The 18,471-nt window shown below is 41.5% G+C and overlaps 1 protein-coding gene across 1 annotated transcript in view; it reads left to right on the forward strand.

Moving 5' to 3' along the window:
* LOC140458005 (sodium-coupled neutral amino acid symporter 1-like) overlaps positions 1 to 18,471 on the forward strand; it is a 73,969-nt gene that overhangs the window by 18,880 nt on the left and 36,618 nt on the right. Inside the window, exons 2-4 of the mRNA XM_072551947.1 lie at positions 5,020 to 5,170; positions 6,157 to 6,235; positions 8,310 to 8,425. Of these exons, the coding sequence (XP_072408048.1) occupies positions 5,085 to 5,170; positions 6,157 to 6,235; positions 8,310 to 8,425 (281 nt within the window). The 5' untranslated portion in view covers positions 5,020 to 5,084. The remainder of the gene's footprint in view (positions 1 to 5,019; positions 5,171 to 6,156; positions 6,236 to 8,309; positions 8,426 to 18,471) is intronic.

Raw genomic sequence — 18,471 nt, forward strand, 5'->3', positions numbered from 1 at the left:
TCCAGGTCCTTTCCTGCCAGGAGCTGAGTAGGTACCTGGTCTCCGACAGTCCTCCGAGTGCCAGCTGTCACACTGAGGAGCTTCCTCATTTTTGAAGGCTCCTGGACTACCCAAGTCAAGCTCTTCCAGTACAGTTACAACTCCGCATTTACCTGACAAATGGAAAATTGCCCAAGTATGTCCTGTACACAAAAAGCAGGACAAATCCAACCCGGCCAATTACCACCCCATTAGTCGACAGTCGATCATCAGCAAAGTGAGAGAAGGTGTCATCAACAGTGCTATCAAGTAGCACCTGCTCAGCAATAACCTGCTCAGTGTTGCCCAGTTTGGGTTCCACCAGGACCACTTGGCTCCTGACTCCTCAAAGTCTGTCTACCATCTACAAGGCACAAGTCAGGAGTGTAATGGAATATTTTCCACTCCTCTGGATGATACGGCTCCACCATACTCAAGAAGCTTGTTATTATCCAGGACAAAGCAGCCCGCTTGATTGGCACTACATCCACAAGCATCCACTCCCTCCACCCACCGGTGCTCAGTTGCAGTACTATCTACAAGTTGCACTTCAGAAATTCACCAGAGATCGTCACACAGCACTTTCCAAATCCATGCCACTTCAATTTGGAAGGGCAAGGGTACCATAGTTAAGGGAATACACCACATAGAGGTTCCCCTCCAAGCCACGCACCATCCTGACTTGGAAATATGTCGCCGTTCCTTCACTGTCGCTGGATCAAAATCCTGGAATTACCTCCCTGAAGGTATTGTGAGTCAACCCACAGAATAAGGACTACAGCAGTTCAAGAAGGCAGCTCAGCACACCTTCTCACAGGGCAACTAGGGATGGGCAATAGATACTGGGCTAGCCAGTGACAGCCACATCTCAAAAATGAATAAATAAAAACAAATACAATACTTTGGAGTTGGACATTGGTGAGATCCCAACTGTGCACAATATTGTGTTCTGTATTGGTCATCTTAATTAAGGAAGGATCCGAAAGTGATCAAAGCTGAAATTTTCAATATTCTTAAGGCAAGGATTGATGTAGTTTTGATAATCAAAAAGGGTGAGTTACTGGGGACAAAAGGAATGTAGAGTCATCCAATCAGCCATTATTAAATCTTATTAAATGGTGGTGCAGATTTGAGGGGCCAAAGGGTTTACTTACTGTTGTTCCTAATTTGTACATTTGTATGTTTAGTTAGGTGTTGCTTGATAACAACAGGTTACAATCATTCATTGCTGCAACCTGCTATACTTCTACTGCTCACAGTGTGGAATGGGCAAATTGCATTGTCAGGAAGATACACAGCATACAGAAGAAATGGCTGCTGCATAATGTTACAAATTGCCTGACATCTAAATAGCTTAAAGCATTTAGAATGTTAAGAACTATAATTTGTCTGCAATCGTTATGATCTTTTTGACTTGTGTAACTACTTAACATTACATTATGAATCTGTATTCATAGGTCGCTTAGCTCCTCTGCCCCATTAAGTTTCTTACCTTCTCAGGAATATGTGACCTCCTGCCAAAATGAATTAATTCACACTTCATTTCCATTTGTCATTTATTCCGACATTCAGGAGGCCATTTTCTGTCTTTCTGTGCTTTGATGTTTCTCCATCTATACCCCACGCCCTAGTTTGTGATCAATTACAAAATGTAACACCACACATCTGATTTCTGATAATACATCATTTCTGCAGATGGTAAACAGCCATGGTCCCAGCAGATAATCCTAAGGCCACCACTTTCTGCCTGTCCAAAACCAAGCCTTAACTCCCAGCGTTTTCCCATCATCAGCCAGGGAACTATAGACCAGTGAGCCTGTCGTTGGTGGTGGGCAAGTTGTTGGAGGGAATCCTGAGGGACAGGATGTACATGTATTTGGAAAGACAAGGACTGATTAGGGATAGTCAACATGGCTTTATGTGTAGGAAATCATAGCTCTCAAACTTGATTGAGTTTTTTGAAGAAGTAACAAAGAGGATTGATGAGGGCAGAGCGGTATATGTGATCTATATGGATTTCAGTAAGGCCTTTGACAATGTTCCTCATGGGAAACTGGTTAGCAAGGTTAGAGCTCACGGAATACAGGGAGAACTAGCCATTTGGACACAGAACTGGCTCAAAGGTAGGAGACAGAGGGTGGTGGTGGAGGGTTGTTTTTCAGACTGGAGGCCTGTGACCAGTGGAGTGCCACAAGGATCGGCACTGGGTCCTCTACTTTTTGTCATTTACATAAACGATTTGGATGCGAGCATGAGAGGTACATTTAGTATGTTTGCAGATGACACCAAAATTGGAGGTGTAGTGAACAGCGAAGGGGGTTATCTCAGATTGCAACAGGATCTTGACCAGATGGGCCAATGGGCTGAGAAGTGGCAGATGAATGCGAGGTGCTGCATTTTGGGAAAGCAAATCTTAGCAGGACTTATACACTTAATGGTAAGGTCCTGGGGAGTGTTGCTGAACAAAGAGACCTTGGAGTGCAAGTTCATAGCTCGTTGAAAGTGGAGTCACAGGTAGATAGGATAGTGAAGAAGGTGTTTGGTATGCCTTCCTTTATTAGTCAGAGTATTGAATACAGGAGTTGGGAGGTTCTGTTGCGGCTGTACAGGACATGGGTTTGGCCACTGTTGGAATATTGCATCCAATTCTGGTCTCCTTCCTATTGGAAAGATGTTGTGAAACTTGAAAGGGTTCAAAAAAGATTTACAAGGATGTTGCCAGGGTTGGAGGATTTCAGCTATAGGGAGAGGCTGAACAGGCTGGGGCTGTTTTCCCTGAAGGCTGAGGGGTGTCCTTATAGAGGTTTACAAAATTATGAGAGGCATGGATAGGGTATATAAGCAAAGACTTTTCCCTGGAGTCGGGGAGTCCAGAACTAGAGGGCATAGGTTTAGGGTGAGAGGGGAAAGATATAAAAGAGACCCAAGGGGCAACTTTTTCATGTGTATGGAATGAGCTGCCGGAGGCAGTGATGGAGGCTGGTTCAATTGCAACATTTGAGAGGCATTTGGATGGGTATAAGAATAGGAAGGGTTTGGAGGGATATGGGCTGGGTGCTGGCAGGTGGGACTAGATTGGGTTGGGATATCTGGTCAGCATGGACGGGTTGGACTGAAGGGTCTGTTTCTCTATGACTCTATCTGTCAATTCCATGATCTGGTACCTAAGTTCCCACACCCTGGTGTTTGTCATTCAGTTCTTTTGTGGCACCTTATCAAATTCTTCTGAAAAGCCTTAGGGTACCATATCACTACATTATCTTTGTCCACTCTTCATGTTACTTCTTCGAATAATTTTGTTAACTTAGTTAAACATCACATTTCTTTTTAGAAACCTATGATATTTTGATCTTCTCCTTCTTGAGGTGTTTTTCTAACTCATATTTTCTAGTCTATTTTATAACACTGATATTGTTCATTGGTCCATGCCTTCCTTAGTTTTATCTCCCAAGCTGAAGGTATTAACTGCTTGTGCTATTCACCAGCGCTTTAACTTTTCCTTTTTCTGTTGAAGTGCGTGTGGACTCTCATTGAATACAAGTATTTATTTTGTATTCATCAATGGAAGCTGGAGATCAGAGTTGATGGAGAGTGTCGTGCTGGAAAAGCACAGCAGGTCAGGCAGCATCCGAGGAGCAGAGGAATCGACATTTCGGGCACAAGCCCTTCATCAGGAATTCTAATGAAGGGCTTACGCCCAAAACGTCAATTTCCCTGCTCCTCGGATGCTGCCTGACCTGCTGTGTTTTTCCAGCTCGATACTCTCCATCCACATTCAATCCATCGAGTCTGCTCCATCATTTAATCAGTTTCTCAACCCCATTCTCCAGCTTTCTCCCCATAACCCTTGGTCCCTTGGCAATCAAGAAGTTATCTATCTCAGTCTTAAATATACTCAATTACCTGACCTTCAAAGCCTTCTGTGGCAACAAAGTTCATAGATTCCCCATTCTCTGGCTAAAGACGTTTCTCCTTATCTCCATTCTAAAAGATCCTCCCTTTGGTCTATAGCTGTGCCCTCGGGTCCTAGTCTCTCCTATCAATAGAAACATCTTCCCAACATCCACTCTGTCCAGGCCATTCAGTATTCTGGAAGTTTCTATTAGATCCCCTGCCTCATCCTTCTAAACTCCAGACTCCTCCAATGTTCCTCATATGTTAAGCTTTTTATTCCTGGGCCCACTCTTATAGATAGTACACATGGTTCAGTGATGCTGGAGAGGGGATAGAGTAATGAATGGGGTGCCACTCAAAAGGGGCTGCTTTGTGCTGGGAGATGGTAAGCCTTATGTGTGTTATTAGAGCTGTACTCATCTAGGCAGAAACATATCCCACAATGCGTCTGACTTGTACCTTGTACATGATGGTCAGATACTGGGGACAGTGGAGGTGAGTAGGTTATTAGGGAATGCTCATCCTCCGAACTGCTCTTGTAGCCACTGCATCTGTGTGCCTGGGCCACTTCAGTTTTTGCTTTCGAGCGACTAAATTGTTCGTGTTAAATTTTTTCAAAAACTTTGAGGCTTTTGTCCCACTGAAAAATAAACAATAAACCAATTTATTTCAATGTAATCTCTGCACATTATTCTTTGAAATGCTGAACATTCTTGCAGTTCTAACGAGACCAGCAATGTCACTCAGCAGAAGTACAGAATAGCTGCTCCTAACATATGTGTTTACACATTATGAATCTGTTGTCAGCTCTTCCACAGCTCTCTTACTAAGAGAATATTCTGCTGCAGACAATCATCTGGACATTCCAGCAAACCAGAATGATTTAGTCAAATGCTAATTTTGGGATTCTTGCTTTCTGCACAACCAACTGAAATTCTACTTCACTGTTATTCACATCAATTGCAGAGAAGAAAACAAGTTATTATAAACAAGTTATTAATAGAAAGTTTGATCTTGCTCTGACTAACCAAGAGCTGGCAAATTTTCCTTTTAAATGTGCTGTTTCTCCTTTAACTGAGTAATGCTGTCACATGTCGTTCTGAACAGGTTAAAGTAACTCCAACACCAAATTGAACAACTGCTGGTCTGCAATTTTCCAACTGGACATTGGCATGGATAATCTGGAATCTAAAGGTGGCAACAATTCCAGTAGCTCTGAACTCAAAGATTTTACACATTCACAGGATGGACTGCAAAGGTACACAGTTATCATCTTTTTTATATGCACATTAGTGCAAAAGTCTTCACATGATTAGATCATTGTTTCCCGTTTAGTTTATAATTTGTATAATAATACTTTGGATTCCAGATATCAAATCATTTTGCTTGAAATGAATGTGGCAGTTATCCAAAATTGTGCAGCTCAAGATGCTCAGGAAAATTAGTATCATAACATAGACGCTAACGTAATCATTTTTATCAGAATTACTTTGTTTATTATGGAAGGAGAATTCTCAAGTACTTGTTTCTACCTAACAAGTATGCTAAGCTAATTAATATTTAGAGAACTGGAATTTTTTTTCTTATTCTTTCATGAGATGAGGGTCTCACTGGCTAGGCCAGTATCTATTACCCTTCCCTAATTACCCAAAGGGCAGTTTAGAGTCAACCACATTGCTGTGGGTCTGGAGTCACATGTAGGCCAGACCAGGTAAGGATGGCAGTTTCCTTCTCGAAAGGACATTAGTGAATTAGATGGGTTTTTCCTGACAATCAACAATGGATTCATGGTCATCTTTAGATTCTGGATTCTTAATTCCAGATTTTTATTGAATTCAAATTCCACCATCTGCCATGGCAGGATTTGAACCCAGGTCCCCAGAATATTAGCTGTGACTCTGGACTAACAGTCCAATATAATACCACTAAGCCGTCACCTTCCCCCCCCCACAAGTAAACCATATTAGGAAGGATGTATGTTACATATTTTTTTCAGCTATGTTTTCTTGTTAGAGTAATAAAACAGTTGTTTAAAATGGTGTGGTGTACAACTTAGTGTGTTACATTAGAATCGCCAGTTCCCTTCTGATACAATAAAGAATTTGTCCAAGTTCAATATTATAATATGTCATTTGCAATCCTTAGGGATGTTTAACATGCAGTTTGATCAATAATTAGGGATGTTAAAAATTAGCGTGTGTAACAAAACATGGTTTAAGTGATCTTTTTATTTTTATGTTCCAGAAAATGTGATAATGATGATTTAGAATGTACAATGTACCATGCAAACAGTGATGATGGAAGGAAGGAAAATAAGGAGAATGTAAGTCACCAGTAGGCTCGAAAAGCTGACTGTTGGAACACATTTGCAACCGTCCTAGAGGAGGTAGCAAAGTCTGGCAGCAGTGACATAGATATTCCATAAGGGAATTGTATTGCAGTTATATTGCTGGACTCGTAATTTGTGACATTCTCCCAGAAGACCACTACCTGTGAGGGTATTTGATACCTCTGCATGTCTGTAGTACCGCGTGAGTGTTGTTTGAGGTAGTGCACTCCCACCTTTATCTTTGTTTTGTCCTGGGCTTATGTAATGATTGATATAAAGGAGACCTACGGGGCAACATTTTCACACAGAGGGTGGTACGTGTATGGAATAAGCTGCCAGAGGAAGTGGTGGAGGCTGGTACAACTGCAACATTTAAGAGGCATTTGATGGGTATATGAATAGGAAAGGTTTAGATCAGTGTGGTGCTGGAAAAGCACAGCAGGTCAGGCAGCATCTGAGGAGCAGGAAAACGACGTTTCGGGCAAAAGCTCTTCATCAGAAATAGAGGCAGGAAGCCTCCAGGTCCAGGGTGGAGAGATAAATGGGGTGGAGGGGGGGGGGTGTTATCTCTCCACCCTGGAGATTTCCTGCCTCTATTCCTGATGAAGGGCTTTTGCCCGAAACGTTGATTGTCCTGCCCCTCGGATGCTGCCTGACCTGCTGTGCTTTTCCAGCACCACTCTGATCTAAACTCTGGTTTCCAGCATCTGCAGTCCTCACTTTTGCCTATATGAATAAGAAGGGTTTGGAGGGATATAGGCCAAGTGCTGGCATGTGGGACTAGATTGGGTTGGGATATCTGGTCGGCATGGACAGGTTGGACTGAAGGGTCTGTCTCCATGCTGTACATCTCTATGACTCTGTGATATTGAGGTCTGCTTGAAACTCTATGGTCCTCCCATGCAAAGAGTTGACCTTGGCTGAGTGTTGCAGACTGGCACATTCCAAGGGCCAGGACTGTCTGCTGAGGGACACGCTAAAGCTTGGGGCAGCTGCTGTCAAGGTGCAGTGGGGAAAGACCACTGTCTAAGGTCTTGCTGCCAACATATAATGAGGGCACCTTACATTTCAATAAAAGAATCAAGAGTCGCGTCTAGGACTGATCAGATTAACCACCTGGTCACGCCAAGACGTAGGAGATCACAGTGGGAGTCATGTTTTTGAACATTCCCCTGTTAGTGAGGGGTCTAGCAGTGAATGGGGTGAGAGGGAATCTGTAAATGATCTGGTGTGCAAGGGAAATGCTGTGCATGTTTATGGAGGTGAGACTCTACTTAATTGGGGTATAGGAAAAGAGTCTCTACATGATCAAGGGATGGTGAGATTCTTTCAATGATCCAGTGAACAGGAGGAAAACTGTGTGTGTGACTGAGAGATGGAGCATTGTGTAGATGGTTGAAGGTGAGAGAGTCTCTAGGTGATTGAATACTCTATATGTGATCGAGGAATGGGAGGACTCGGTAGATGATTTAGGGTGGAGGAGCATCTGTATATGTCAATGATTTTATGCTCATTTCTTTTAATGATCTTAAAATCTTGGGTCATGTTGACCTGTGCATTGTCATCAGCTAAAACACCCTCCCAACAGCACAGACTATAAAAACTCCTCCACTGTGTCCACTAAGACAGTCACCTAATGCGATTAACAATTCAATTTCACAGAAGAATAGTGAACATTGTAATTGTTAGCTATCTTATAAAATGCGCAGAAAGAATGTTGCTCTGGTGCTAATGTTGTTTTATGAATCCTTTTCACTGTTATTAAGTAACATATTCACAAATGTAACAAAAACAGAAGTTATAGCATACCCTTTATGAATTATGTATCATGCAACAGAAATGGATTAACCCTTCATGCAAATCTACTATTCAGTTGAGATGTGACTCTGAACCTGCACTATAATGTTAGTTTGCTTTTAGAGTTTAGTTACATTACATGCAACTTATGATGTTTAAAATTCTGATGAATATTAGGATGTAATTGTGTGTATTCGTACGTGAGAAACCTGTTGAGTCAAATCGTACTTGTTTGACAAAATTTCATTAACGATCTCTCTGTTTTCTTCAGCATGCTGGATCAACTTCCATGTACATGTCTGCGTTTAACCTGAGCAATGCTATTATTGGCACTGGGCTCTTAGGCTTATCGTACGCAATGGCCAATACAGGGATTATACCATTTGTGTAAGTATCAAATATAAATATGAAGATTATTGCTTTAGTTCATACCTTTAGATGTTCGAATCAACAGTTGCTATCACTTTAGTACAATCAGAAAGAAAAATGTTGTATTCAAACTCTCACCTCACAGCATTACTTTGTTGTTTGGTGAAGAGGTTATTGTTTTTTTTTTGATGACGTTTGCTCATTGGCAAGTTTTCTAATTTTTGATACCATCATTTTGAAATTGTCTGAAATGTTCAGAATACATTTTCAGATGTTATGTAGATTAACCAAAGGGCATTCACAGCTCTGTACAAACAATTGTTTTCTTGCTGGTCCTGCATGTAGTTAGGAAATCTGTGATGTTTTGGGGGCGATTCTCTCTGTGCTCAGAATTGAGAACCACCTTGGGTGTGGATAGACTAAATGGCTTGGGTATAAAGTCTACTGACAAAGTGTGGCAGTTCTTCTTCCTTGTGATAAATAACAAGTCAACTTTGAACTGTAAGAAGGCCAGTCAACATATGGGGATCAACTTTGCTGAATTGTACCATGATGTGGTGATGCCAGTGGGGTGGACAAAGTCAGAAGTCACATGACACCAGGTTATAGTCACCTGATGAAGGAGCAATGCTCCAATAGAGAGACATGAAGTCACTGAACATGAACATCGAGAGGTGGGAGGATAATGCAAGCGATTGCTCTCGCTGGAGGCTGGAATTATGCAGGGCTCTAAAAAGGGGAGAAGAGAAGTTGAGGTTTGCTGCTGAAGAAAAGCGCACTCGCCGAGTAAACAGCATCCAGACAACACCGAAGGACAGCGCCTTCCAGTGCAGCCTCACTTCCACTCCCATTTGGGCCTCCAAGGCCACAACAGATGCTGCTCTACTAACAAAGATTGAAGCAAGACTATCCAGGTGCAGATCTCTGGTCTTGCAAGACCAACAGATGTCACCAATAGAGGGTACACTGTTGATTAAATTGCTGAATCATTTAATCAGAATTTGGAACTTGAAAGATTTACTCAACTGTTCCAGAGATGCCTTTTTGATCAGTAAAATGCTTAGCAGGTGATAGAGTTGTCAACACACATGGAAGAGACAAATGAATGAATCTGAATTAGTTGAATGTTGAGCATGTTATTAAGTAGCATTAAATTCAGAGCAAGAAAGTCCACTCAAACTTTTATCTTTATGAAGTACATAAAACAAACAACACATCTTACTATTTGTGGAGGAATTGAAAGACTGCATTCAGAGCTTGCCAACACATTATCATAACTGACCTTGAACACACTTGGCCAGCCACAGGCAAACTGTTAATTCTCCTTCAAGAATTATGGGTGATTAAATGAAGGTTTATCTCTTACAATTTACCATAATGCCTCGGCCTTCGGTAGAGCTAATGCTTTCAGGTCACCCACGCATGCTTGTTATTGTTTTAAGAATGAAGACAGTGAAACAGGCTGTTTAGGCTATCCATTCTGAAATATTGAGGATCCCATGACTACCTTAACAATTTCTGTATTATTGCCACTGTTTTTGCTGAAACTAAAACTGAGCCAGTTCTCCTTTTAATCTTCAAACTGCACCATCTGTGATTTCGCTGTAACAACTCAAGATGTAATCTTAGTAACAGAACTGTGAAGAAAGCTTTAATGTATTTATATTCCAGGATCTAAATTGGCATCCCATTCTATCTTATTTGGTTTTGTGACTGTACTCTTACTTAATTCAATGCTTTTAGTTTAGTGTATGTTTTAAAACCAGCTCATTTTAATATCAAAATAGATGTATCAGCTCATGTTTCTCAACTTTAATTACCGTGTAAGATACTTATATTCAGCTACAAAATCTCTATAAATCCTTTTCAATAAAAACATTAAAATGGGAGCAGAGTAGGCTATTCAGCCCTTTGAGTCTGCTACACCATTCATTATAATCATTGCTGGTTATCCATCTCTATGTCTTTATCCTACTTTCTCCCCCTACCTTTTGATCCTTTGGTTAGGCCAGTTCTGGAAAATTGTGTGCAATTCTGGTTTCTTCCTGTTAGAATAATGTTGTCAAACTTGAAAGGGTTCAGAAAGGATTTACAAGGATGTTGCCAGGTTTGGAGGATTTCAGCTGCAGGAAGAGGCTGAATGGGCTGGGGCTGCTTACCCCAGAGGGTCAGAGGCTGAGGGGTGACCTTCTAGAGGTTTATAAAATCATGAGGGGTACTGATAGGGTAAATAGACAAAGTATTTTTTCCAGGCGTGAGGGAATCCAGAACTAGAGGGCATAGGTTTAGGGTAAGAGGGGAGAGATATAAAAGGGACCGAAGGGGCAACTTTTTCATGCAGAGAGTGGTGTATGGAATGAGCTGCCAGAGGAAGTGTTGGAGGCTGGCATTTAAAAGGCATCTGGATGGGTGTATGAATAGGCAGGGTTTAGAGGGATATGGGCCAAGTGCTGGTAAATGGGACTAGATTAGATTAGGATATCCAGTCAGCATGGACGAAAGGGTCTGTTTCCGTGCTGTACATTTCTATGACGTTTTGAGTAATTATATTTAACTACTTGTGAAAACATGCAATGTTCTGGCCTCAACCATTTAATGTGGAAGAGAATTCAACAGGCTCACCACTCTCTGGGTGAAGAACATTCTCCTGATTTCAGTCCTTGATGGCCTACCCCATATCTTTCGACTGTGACCCTTGGCTCTAGACTCCGCTGTCATTGGGAGCATCCTTCCTGCATTTGTCCTGTCTAAACATGTGAATATTTTATTGGATAGTATCAGATCCCCCTCATTCTTTTAAACTCCAGTGAATATAATCCTAACCGATCCAGTCTCTCTTTATTCGTCAGTGATCAGCCTGGTCAACCTGTATTGTACTCCTCTCCAAAGCCAGAACATCTTCAATAGATAAGGACACCAGAACCACACACAGTACTCTAAATATAGTTTCACCAATGCTGTGTGCAGTTGCAAAAAGACATCCCTGCTCCTGTGTTTGAATCCTCTCGCTATGAAGGCCAACATATCATTTACCTTTGTCACTGCTGCAGCTGCACGCTCACATTCTGCAAGTGTTGTACAAGGACACCCTGGTTTTGTTGTACCTCCCCCTTTTCTCGATCTGTCACCATTCAGATAATAATCTGCCTTCCTGTTTTTGCTACCAAGTAACCTGATACCTCATGATATCTCATCTGCCATGAATTTGCCCATTCACCCATCCTGTCCACATCACAGCTGGGGAGGAATTAAACTAATGTGGCAGGGGGCTGAGAAGCAAAAGAGGAAGTTAGTGGACAGTAAGGAGGTAGTAAAAGAAGCCTGTAAGGAACTAGATCACGAAGTCAGCATGACTAAGGGGAATAGTAGGCAGGGAGAAGATGATGAATGCAGAGGGACTGGTCTGTGGTGCATTTGTTTTAATGTAAGAAATATAGTAGGTAAGGCAGATGAACTTGGGGCTTGGATTAGTATCTGGGAGTATGATGTTATTGCTATTACTGAGACTTGGTTGAGGGAAGAGCATGATTGGCAACTAAATATCCCAGGATATCGATGCTTCAGGCGGGGTAGAGAGGGAGGTAAAAGGGATGGAGGAGTTACATTACTGGTCAGGGAAGATATCACAGCTGTGCTGAAGGAGGGCACTATGGAAGACTCGAGTAGTGAGACAATACGGGCAGAGCTCAGAAATAGGAAGGGTGTGGTAATAATGTTGAGGCTGTACTGCAGGCCTCCCAACAGTGATCGTGAGATAGAGGTACAAATATGTGAACACATTATGGAAAGATGATGGAGCAGCAGGGTGGTGGTGATAGGAGATTTTAATTTTCCCAAAATTGACTAGGATTCACTTAGTGTTAGAGGTCTAGGTGGAGCAGAATATGTAAGGAGCATCCAGGAGGGTTTTCTAGAGCAGCATGCAAATAGTCCAACTGGGAAAGGGGCCATACTGGACCTGGTGTTGGAGAATGAGCCCAGCCAGGAGGTTGATGTTTCAGTAGGGGCTTACTTTTGGAATACTGATCACAATTCCGTAAGTTTTAGAATGCTCATGGACAAAGACAAGAGTGGTCCTAAAGGAAGAGTGCTAAATTGGGGGAAGGCCAATTTTCGGCAGGAATACCAAAATTCGGCAGGAGCTGGGAATGTGGATTTGGAGCAGTTGTTTCAAGGTAAATCCATTAACCCATCAATATGTGGGAAACATTTAAAGAGAAGTTGATTCGAGTTCAGGAGAGACATGTTCCTGTGAAATTGAGTGATCAAAATGGCAAGATTAGGGAACAATGGATGACAGGTGAAATTGTGAAATTAGCTAAGAAGAGAAAGGAAGTGTACATAAGGTCAACGCAACTGAAGACAGATGAAGATTTGGAAGAATATCGGGAATGTAGGACCAATCTGAAATGAGGAATTAAGAGGGCTAATAGGGGTCATGAGATATCTTTAGCAAACAGGGTTAAAGGAAATCCCAAAGCTTTTTATTTGTATGTAAGGAGCAAAAGGATAATGTGAGAAAGAGTTAGCCCACTTAGGAACAAAGGAGGAAAGTTATGTGTGGAGACAGGGAAACTGAATGAGATTCTTAATGAGTATTTTGCATCGATATTCACTGAGGAAAGGGACATGATGGATGTTGAGGTTGGGATAGATGTTTGATTACTCGAAATCAAGTCGGTATAAGGAGGGAAGAAGTGTTGGGTATTCTAAGAGGCAATAAGGTAGACAAGTCTTCAGGTCCAGATGGGATCTATCCCAGGTTACTGAAGGAAGTGAGAGAGGAAATAGCTGGGGCTTTAAGAGATATCTTTGCAGCATCCTTGCAAATGGGAGAGGTCCCAGAGGACTAGAAGATTGCGAATGTTGTCCCTTTGTTGAAGAAGGGTAGCAGGGATAACCCAGGTGATTATAGACCAGTGAGCCTGATGTCAGTGGTAGGGAAGCTGCTGGGGAAGACAATGATGGATAGGATCTATTCTTATTTGGAAGAAAATGGCTTCATCAGTGATAGGCAGCATGGCTTTGTGCAGGGAAGGTCATGTCTTACCAACTTAACAGAATTATTTGAGGAAGTGACAAAGTTGATTGATGAGGGAAAAGCTGTAGATGTCATATACATGAACTTTAGTATGGCTTTTGATAAGGTTCCCCATAGTAAGCTGTTGGAGAAGGTGAAGTCGCATGGGGTCCAGGGTGTACTAGCTAGATGGATAAAGAACTGGCTGGGCAACAGGAGATAGAGAGTAGTAGTGGAAGAGAGTTTCTCAAAATGGAGACCTGTGACCAGTGGTGTTCCACATGGATCCGTGCCGGGACCACTGTTGTTTGTGATATACATAAAGGATTTGGAGGAAGGCATAGAGTCATACAGATGTGCAGCATGCAAACAGACCCTTCGGTCAAACCCGTCCATGCCGACCAGATATCCCAACCCAATCTAGTCCCACCTGCCAGCACCCGGCCCATATCCCTCCAACCCTTCCTATTCATATACCCATCCAAAGCCTCTTAAACGTTACAATTGTACCAGCCTCCACTACTTCCTCTGGCAGCTCATTCTATACCCATACCACCCTCTGTGTGAAAAAGTTGTCCCTTAGGTCTCTTTTATATCTTTCCCCTCTCACCCTAAACCTATGCCGTCTGGTTCTTGACTCCCCGACCCCAGGGAAAAGACTTTGTCTATTTATCCTATCCATGCCCCTCGTAATTTTGTAAACCTCTAAAAGGTCACCCCTCAGTCTCTGATGCTCCAGGGAAAACAGCCCCAGTCTGTTCAGCCTCTCCCTATAACTCAAATCCTCCAACCCTGGCGACATCCTTGTAAATCTTTTCTGAACCCTTACAAGTTTCACAACATCTTTCCGACAGGAAGGAGACCAGAATTGCATGCCATATTCTAACAGTGGCCAAACGAATGTTCTGAAAAGCTGCAATATGACCTCCTGACTGTGGTCTGATTAGCAAGTTTGCGAATGACACTAAAATTGATGGAGGAGCAGATAGTGAAGGGGACTGTGAGAGAATGCAGCAGAATATAGATAGATTGGAGAGTTGGGCAGGGAAATGGCAGATGCAGTTCAATCTGGGCAAATGCGAGGTGATGTATTTTGAAAATTCCAATTCAAGAGTGAACTATACAGTAAATGGAAAAGTCCTAGGAAAAATTGATGCACAGAGAAATCTGGGTGTTCAGGTTCATTGTTCCCTGAAGGTGGCAACACAGGTCAATAGAGTGGTCAACAAGGCCTACGACATGCTTTCCTTCATCAGGTAAGGGTATTGAGTACAAGAATTGGCATTCATGTTACAGTTGTATAGGACTTTGGTTCGGCCACATTTGGAATACTGTGTACAGTTCTGGTTGCCACATTACCAAAAGGATGTGGATGCTTTAGAGAGGGTGCAGAGGAGGTTCACCAGAATGTTCCCTGGTATGGAGGGCGCTAGCTATGAAGGGAGGTTGAGTGAATTTGGATTATTTTTATTAGAAAGATGGCGGTTGAGGGGGTCCTGATTGAGGTCTACAAAATCATGAGAGGTATAGACAGGATGGATAGTAAGAAACTTTTTCCCAGAATGGAGGACTCAATTATTAGGGGTCATGAGTTCAAAATGAGAGGGGAAAAGTTTAGGGGAAGTATGCATGGAAAGTTCGTTATGCAGAGGGTGGTGGGGGCTTGGAACACGTTGCCAGCGGAGTTGGTAGAGGTGGGAACGACAGCATCATTTAAGAGGTATCTAGACAGATACATGAATGGGCAGGGAGCAGAGGGATACGGATCATTAGAAAATAGGCAGCAGGTTTAGATCGAGGATCTGGATCGGCGCAGTCCTAGAGGGCCGAAGGGCCTGTTCCTGTGCTGTAATTTTCTTTGTTCTTTGAACCATCCTTGCATTTTCCTCACAGTTCACCTTCTCAACATGTTTGTGCCATCCACAAACCTGGAGGTAGGACATTTAGTTCTCAATCTGAATCATTAATATGTATCAAGAACAGCTGAGGCTTAACTACAGATCCCTGCAGTACTCCATTATTCACTGGCTGTAACTCAGAAAAACACCAGTTTATTTGTACTCTTTGTTTCCTGTCTGCCAATCACTCCTCTATCCATGTCAGTACACTACCCCCAATATTGTGCACTTTAGTTTTGCAGTTAATTCAGTATTCCACTAAATCTTTTGCTTTCTTTCACCAATTAATATTTATAGCCTGCAACCCGTAGACTGTCTACTTTTAGTATCTTAATCAGAATTATTTACGATCATTATGAGGAGCAGCAGTTTTAAGGCAGAATGTGCTATACTAGTAAAAATATAAAATGGCCTACTTAAAACTGTGTCATTAGTGACAACTGCTTTCATTGTTTCCCTTTATTGATTCTTGTTCTTCATGAATTATTGTCTACAATCATGGTAAATGTACCCCAGTGCCTTTCTCTTGAGATATTAGTCTGATGGGCAAACAATTGGACTTAAATTTCCGATATTTTAAATTAATTGTAAAGATAGTAATTCCCCAATCTTGTACTGTAAATTGATTAAAAAATTCAGTGCTCCCAGTCAGGGAAAGTTGGTTCATTGGATAAATAACCCTCCATAGTGCTGCATGGTATAATCGCCCATAATAATTAATAAGCTTTGAAAATGTACACCTTTCCTTTCCTGCAGGCTGCACTTCCTTAACTTCCTCCTGAAAATATTCCAGATTTCCGTCTGATAAATATTCAAATGCCCCAGTTTTTAATGGTAATTCCATCTATGAAATTTCCTACATGGAATTTAAGGAATATAGGTGCATCACTGTTAAATGAAAGCTAGCGTTTTTCATTGGAGAAGGTGTCATAAGAAAGGTGTCAGTACTAATTTTAAGGCAAGTCATTAACATGTTGGAAGCAGTTTAGTGAAGATTTATTAGACTAATCCCTGGAATGAGCAGATTGCCTTTTGAGAAAAGGCTGGACAGGCTAGGCACTGGAGTTTCGAAGAGTCCGAGGTGATTTTGAAACATAAGATCCTTGGGGGACTTAACCAGATGAATGTTGAAAGCATGTTCCTGTTGTGGGAGAATCCAAAACTTGGGGTTATAGTTTAAAAATAAGAGGTCACCTATTTAGGACAGAGATGAGGATTTGTAAGTCTTTGAAATTCCTTTCCTCAAAAGGTAGTCAATGCATTTTCAATATATTTGAGGTCGAGATAGATTCTTGTTTACCCAAGTGGATGAAAGATTGTTGAATGATATGTGGGAATAAGAATAGCCATGATCTTGTTGAACGGTGGTGCAGGCTTGAAGGGCCAAATGGCCTTGTTATGACACGGGTAAACCTGCAACACAGAAATTATTTAACCCGTGCTGTAATCTGTTAAAATTCGAGAGGCAAAGATCTATCCCCAAAAGTCACTGTTTCAAGTAAAAATTAACAACTTTATTTTTTATAGTCTAACAGAGAATAATTACTTAACAACTGTTTACAACTGCTTTCTCTAACCTATCTTTTACCTCCCATCTATAATACTAGTCTGATAAAACCCCAATTAAGATTTGCCGAAAAATTCAAATTTTAAAATTAGCCAGCTGTTGAATCTTCTCTTTGTATCTTCCTCTGTAGATTTGCTCTCCAGGTCGGTGTCAATGTTTCTTCTCTGTGCAAACTCCTTCTCTTGACAGGTACCTCTCAGAGAGTTCTCACTGGCAGCCTACAGCTGTTGGTCTTTTGGCAGTTCTCCTCCAACTGTTCAATTTTTTTTTTTCTGTTTTATAATCCAAAGCATCGAACTCTTTCATTGGTGTTAATATTGTCAAAAATCTAAATTCAAACTTGATTGGAGTTTGGTATTCTGGGGCATAATTTAAACTGATTGGCCAAATTTGAATTTGTTTTTCTCCAGGCAGCCCAGCTACTGTAGCTTTCAACCAAATGCTACATTGTTACCTTATTCAGAACACTTGGTGCTATGTCAGGTAGTTCTGCGAGGTTTTAATTCTCTTAAAGGTACAGTACCCCTTACACTTATATAACAGCCTCCTCTTGCTCCTTGTTCATGCGCTCATAAAAAATGTAATATTTACATGTATCTCCTTTCCTGCTGTCTGGCCTCACTGGTTTTAAAAGGCCCATTTGTTCTTTGCCTGTTATTAACATACTTAAATGTTTGTTTTTTATTATATAGTTTGCAATTTGTTGGCTCCTTTTTTTGATTTCACCATAGATACTATTTTTAGCAATCTTAACACTTTTGGGCATCACTTGATCTCTCATCCATCCTGTTCATAGTCATAGAGCATGGAAACAGACCCTTCGGTCCAACCAGTCCATGCCGACCATAATTCCAAAGTAAACTAGTGCCACCTGTCTGCGCTTAGCCCAAATCCCTCCAAGCATTTCTTATTCATGTACTTAATCTAAAAGTCTTTTAAACCTTGGAACGGTACCCACATCCACCTCTTCCTCTGGAAGTTCATTCCACATGTGAACCATTATTGAAGTAAAAGAAATTGCACCTAATTCCTTTTTAAAATCTTTCTCCTCTGTTCCTTAAATCTTTTAAAACTGTTTCCCCCCTATTTAGGCCTGTATTTCATCAGGTTGAAGGCTTTGATTTGTTTTGATTTTTGTCAATTTGATTTAATTTAATTAGGTATTATCATTTGTACCGAGACACAGTAAAACGTGTTGCATGCTATCCAGACAAATCATACCTTACATAAGGACACCAGGTAGTTGAACAGAATGCAGAATACAGTATTACAGCTACAGAGAAGGTGTAGAAAAAGATTCAGTTTAATATATGAGAGCTCTGTTCATAAGTCTCAAAACAGCACAGGATTTAGAGTCATAGAGATGTACAGCATACAGATGGAAACAGACCCTTCAGTCCAACTTGTCCATGCCAACCAGATATCCCAAACCAATCTAGTCCCACCTGCCTGCACCTGGCCCATATCCTCCAAACCCTTCTTATTCATATACCCATCCAGATGCCTTCTAAATGTTGCAATTGTACTAGCCTCAACCATTTCCTCTGACAGATCATTCCATACACGTACCACCCTCTGA

This window comes from Chiloscyllium punctatum, chromosome 32, assembly GCF_047496795.1.
Source record: "Chiloscyllium punctatum isolate Juve2018m chromosome 32, sChiPun1.3, whole genome shotgun sequence".
NCBI classification, from domain to species: Eukaryota; Metazoa; Chordata; class Chondrichthyes; order Orectolobiformes; family Hemiscylliidae; genus Chiloscyllium; species Chiloscyllium punctatum.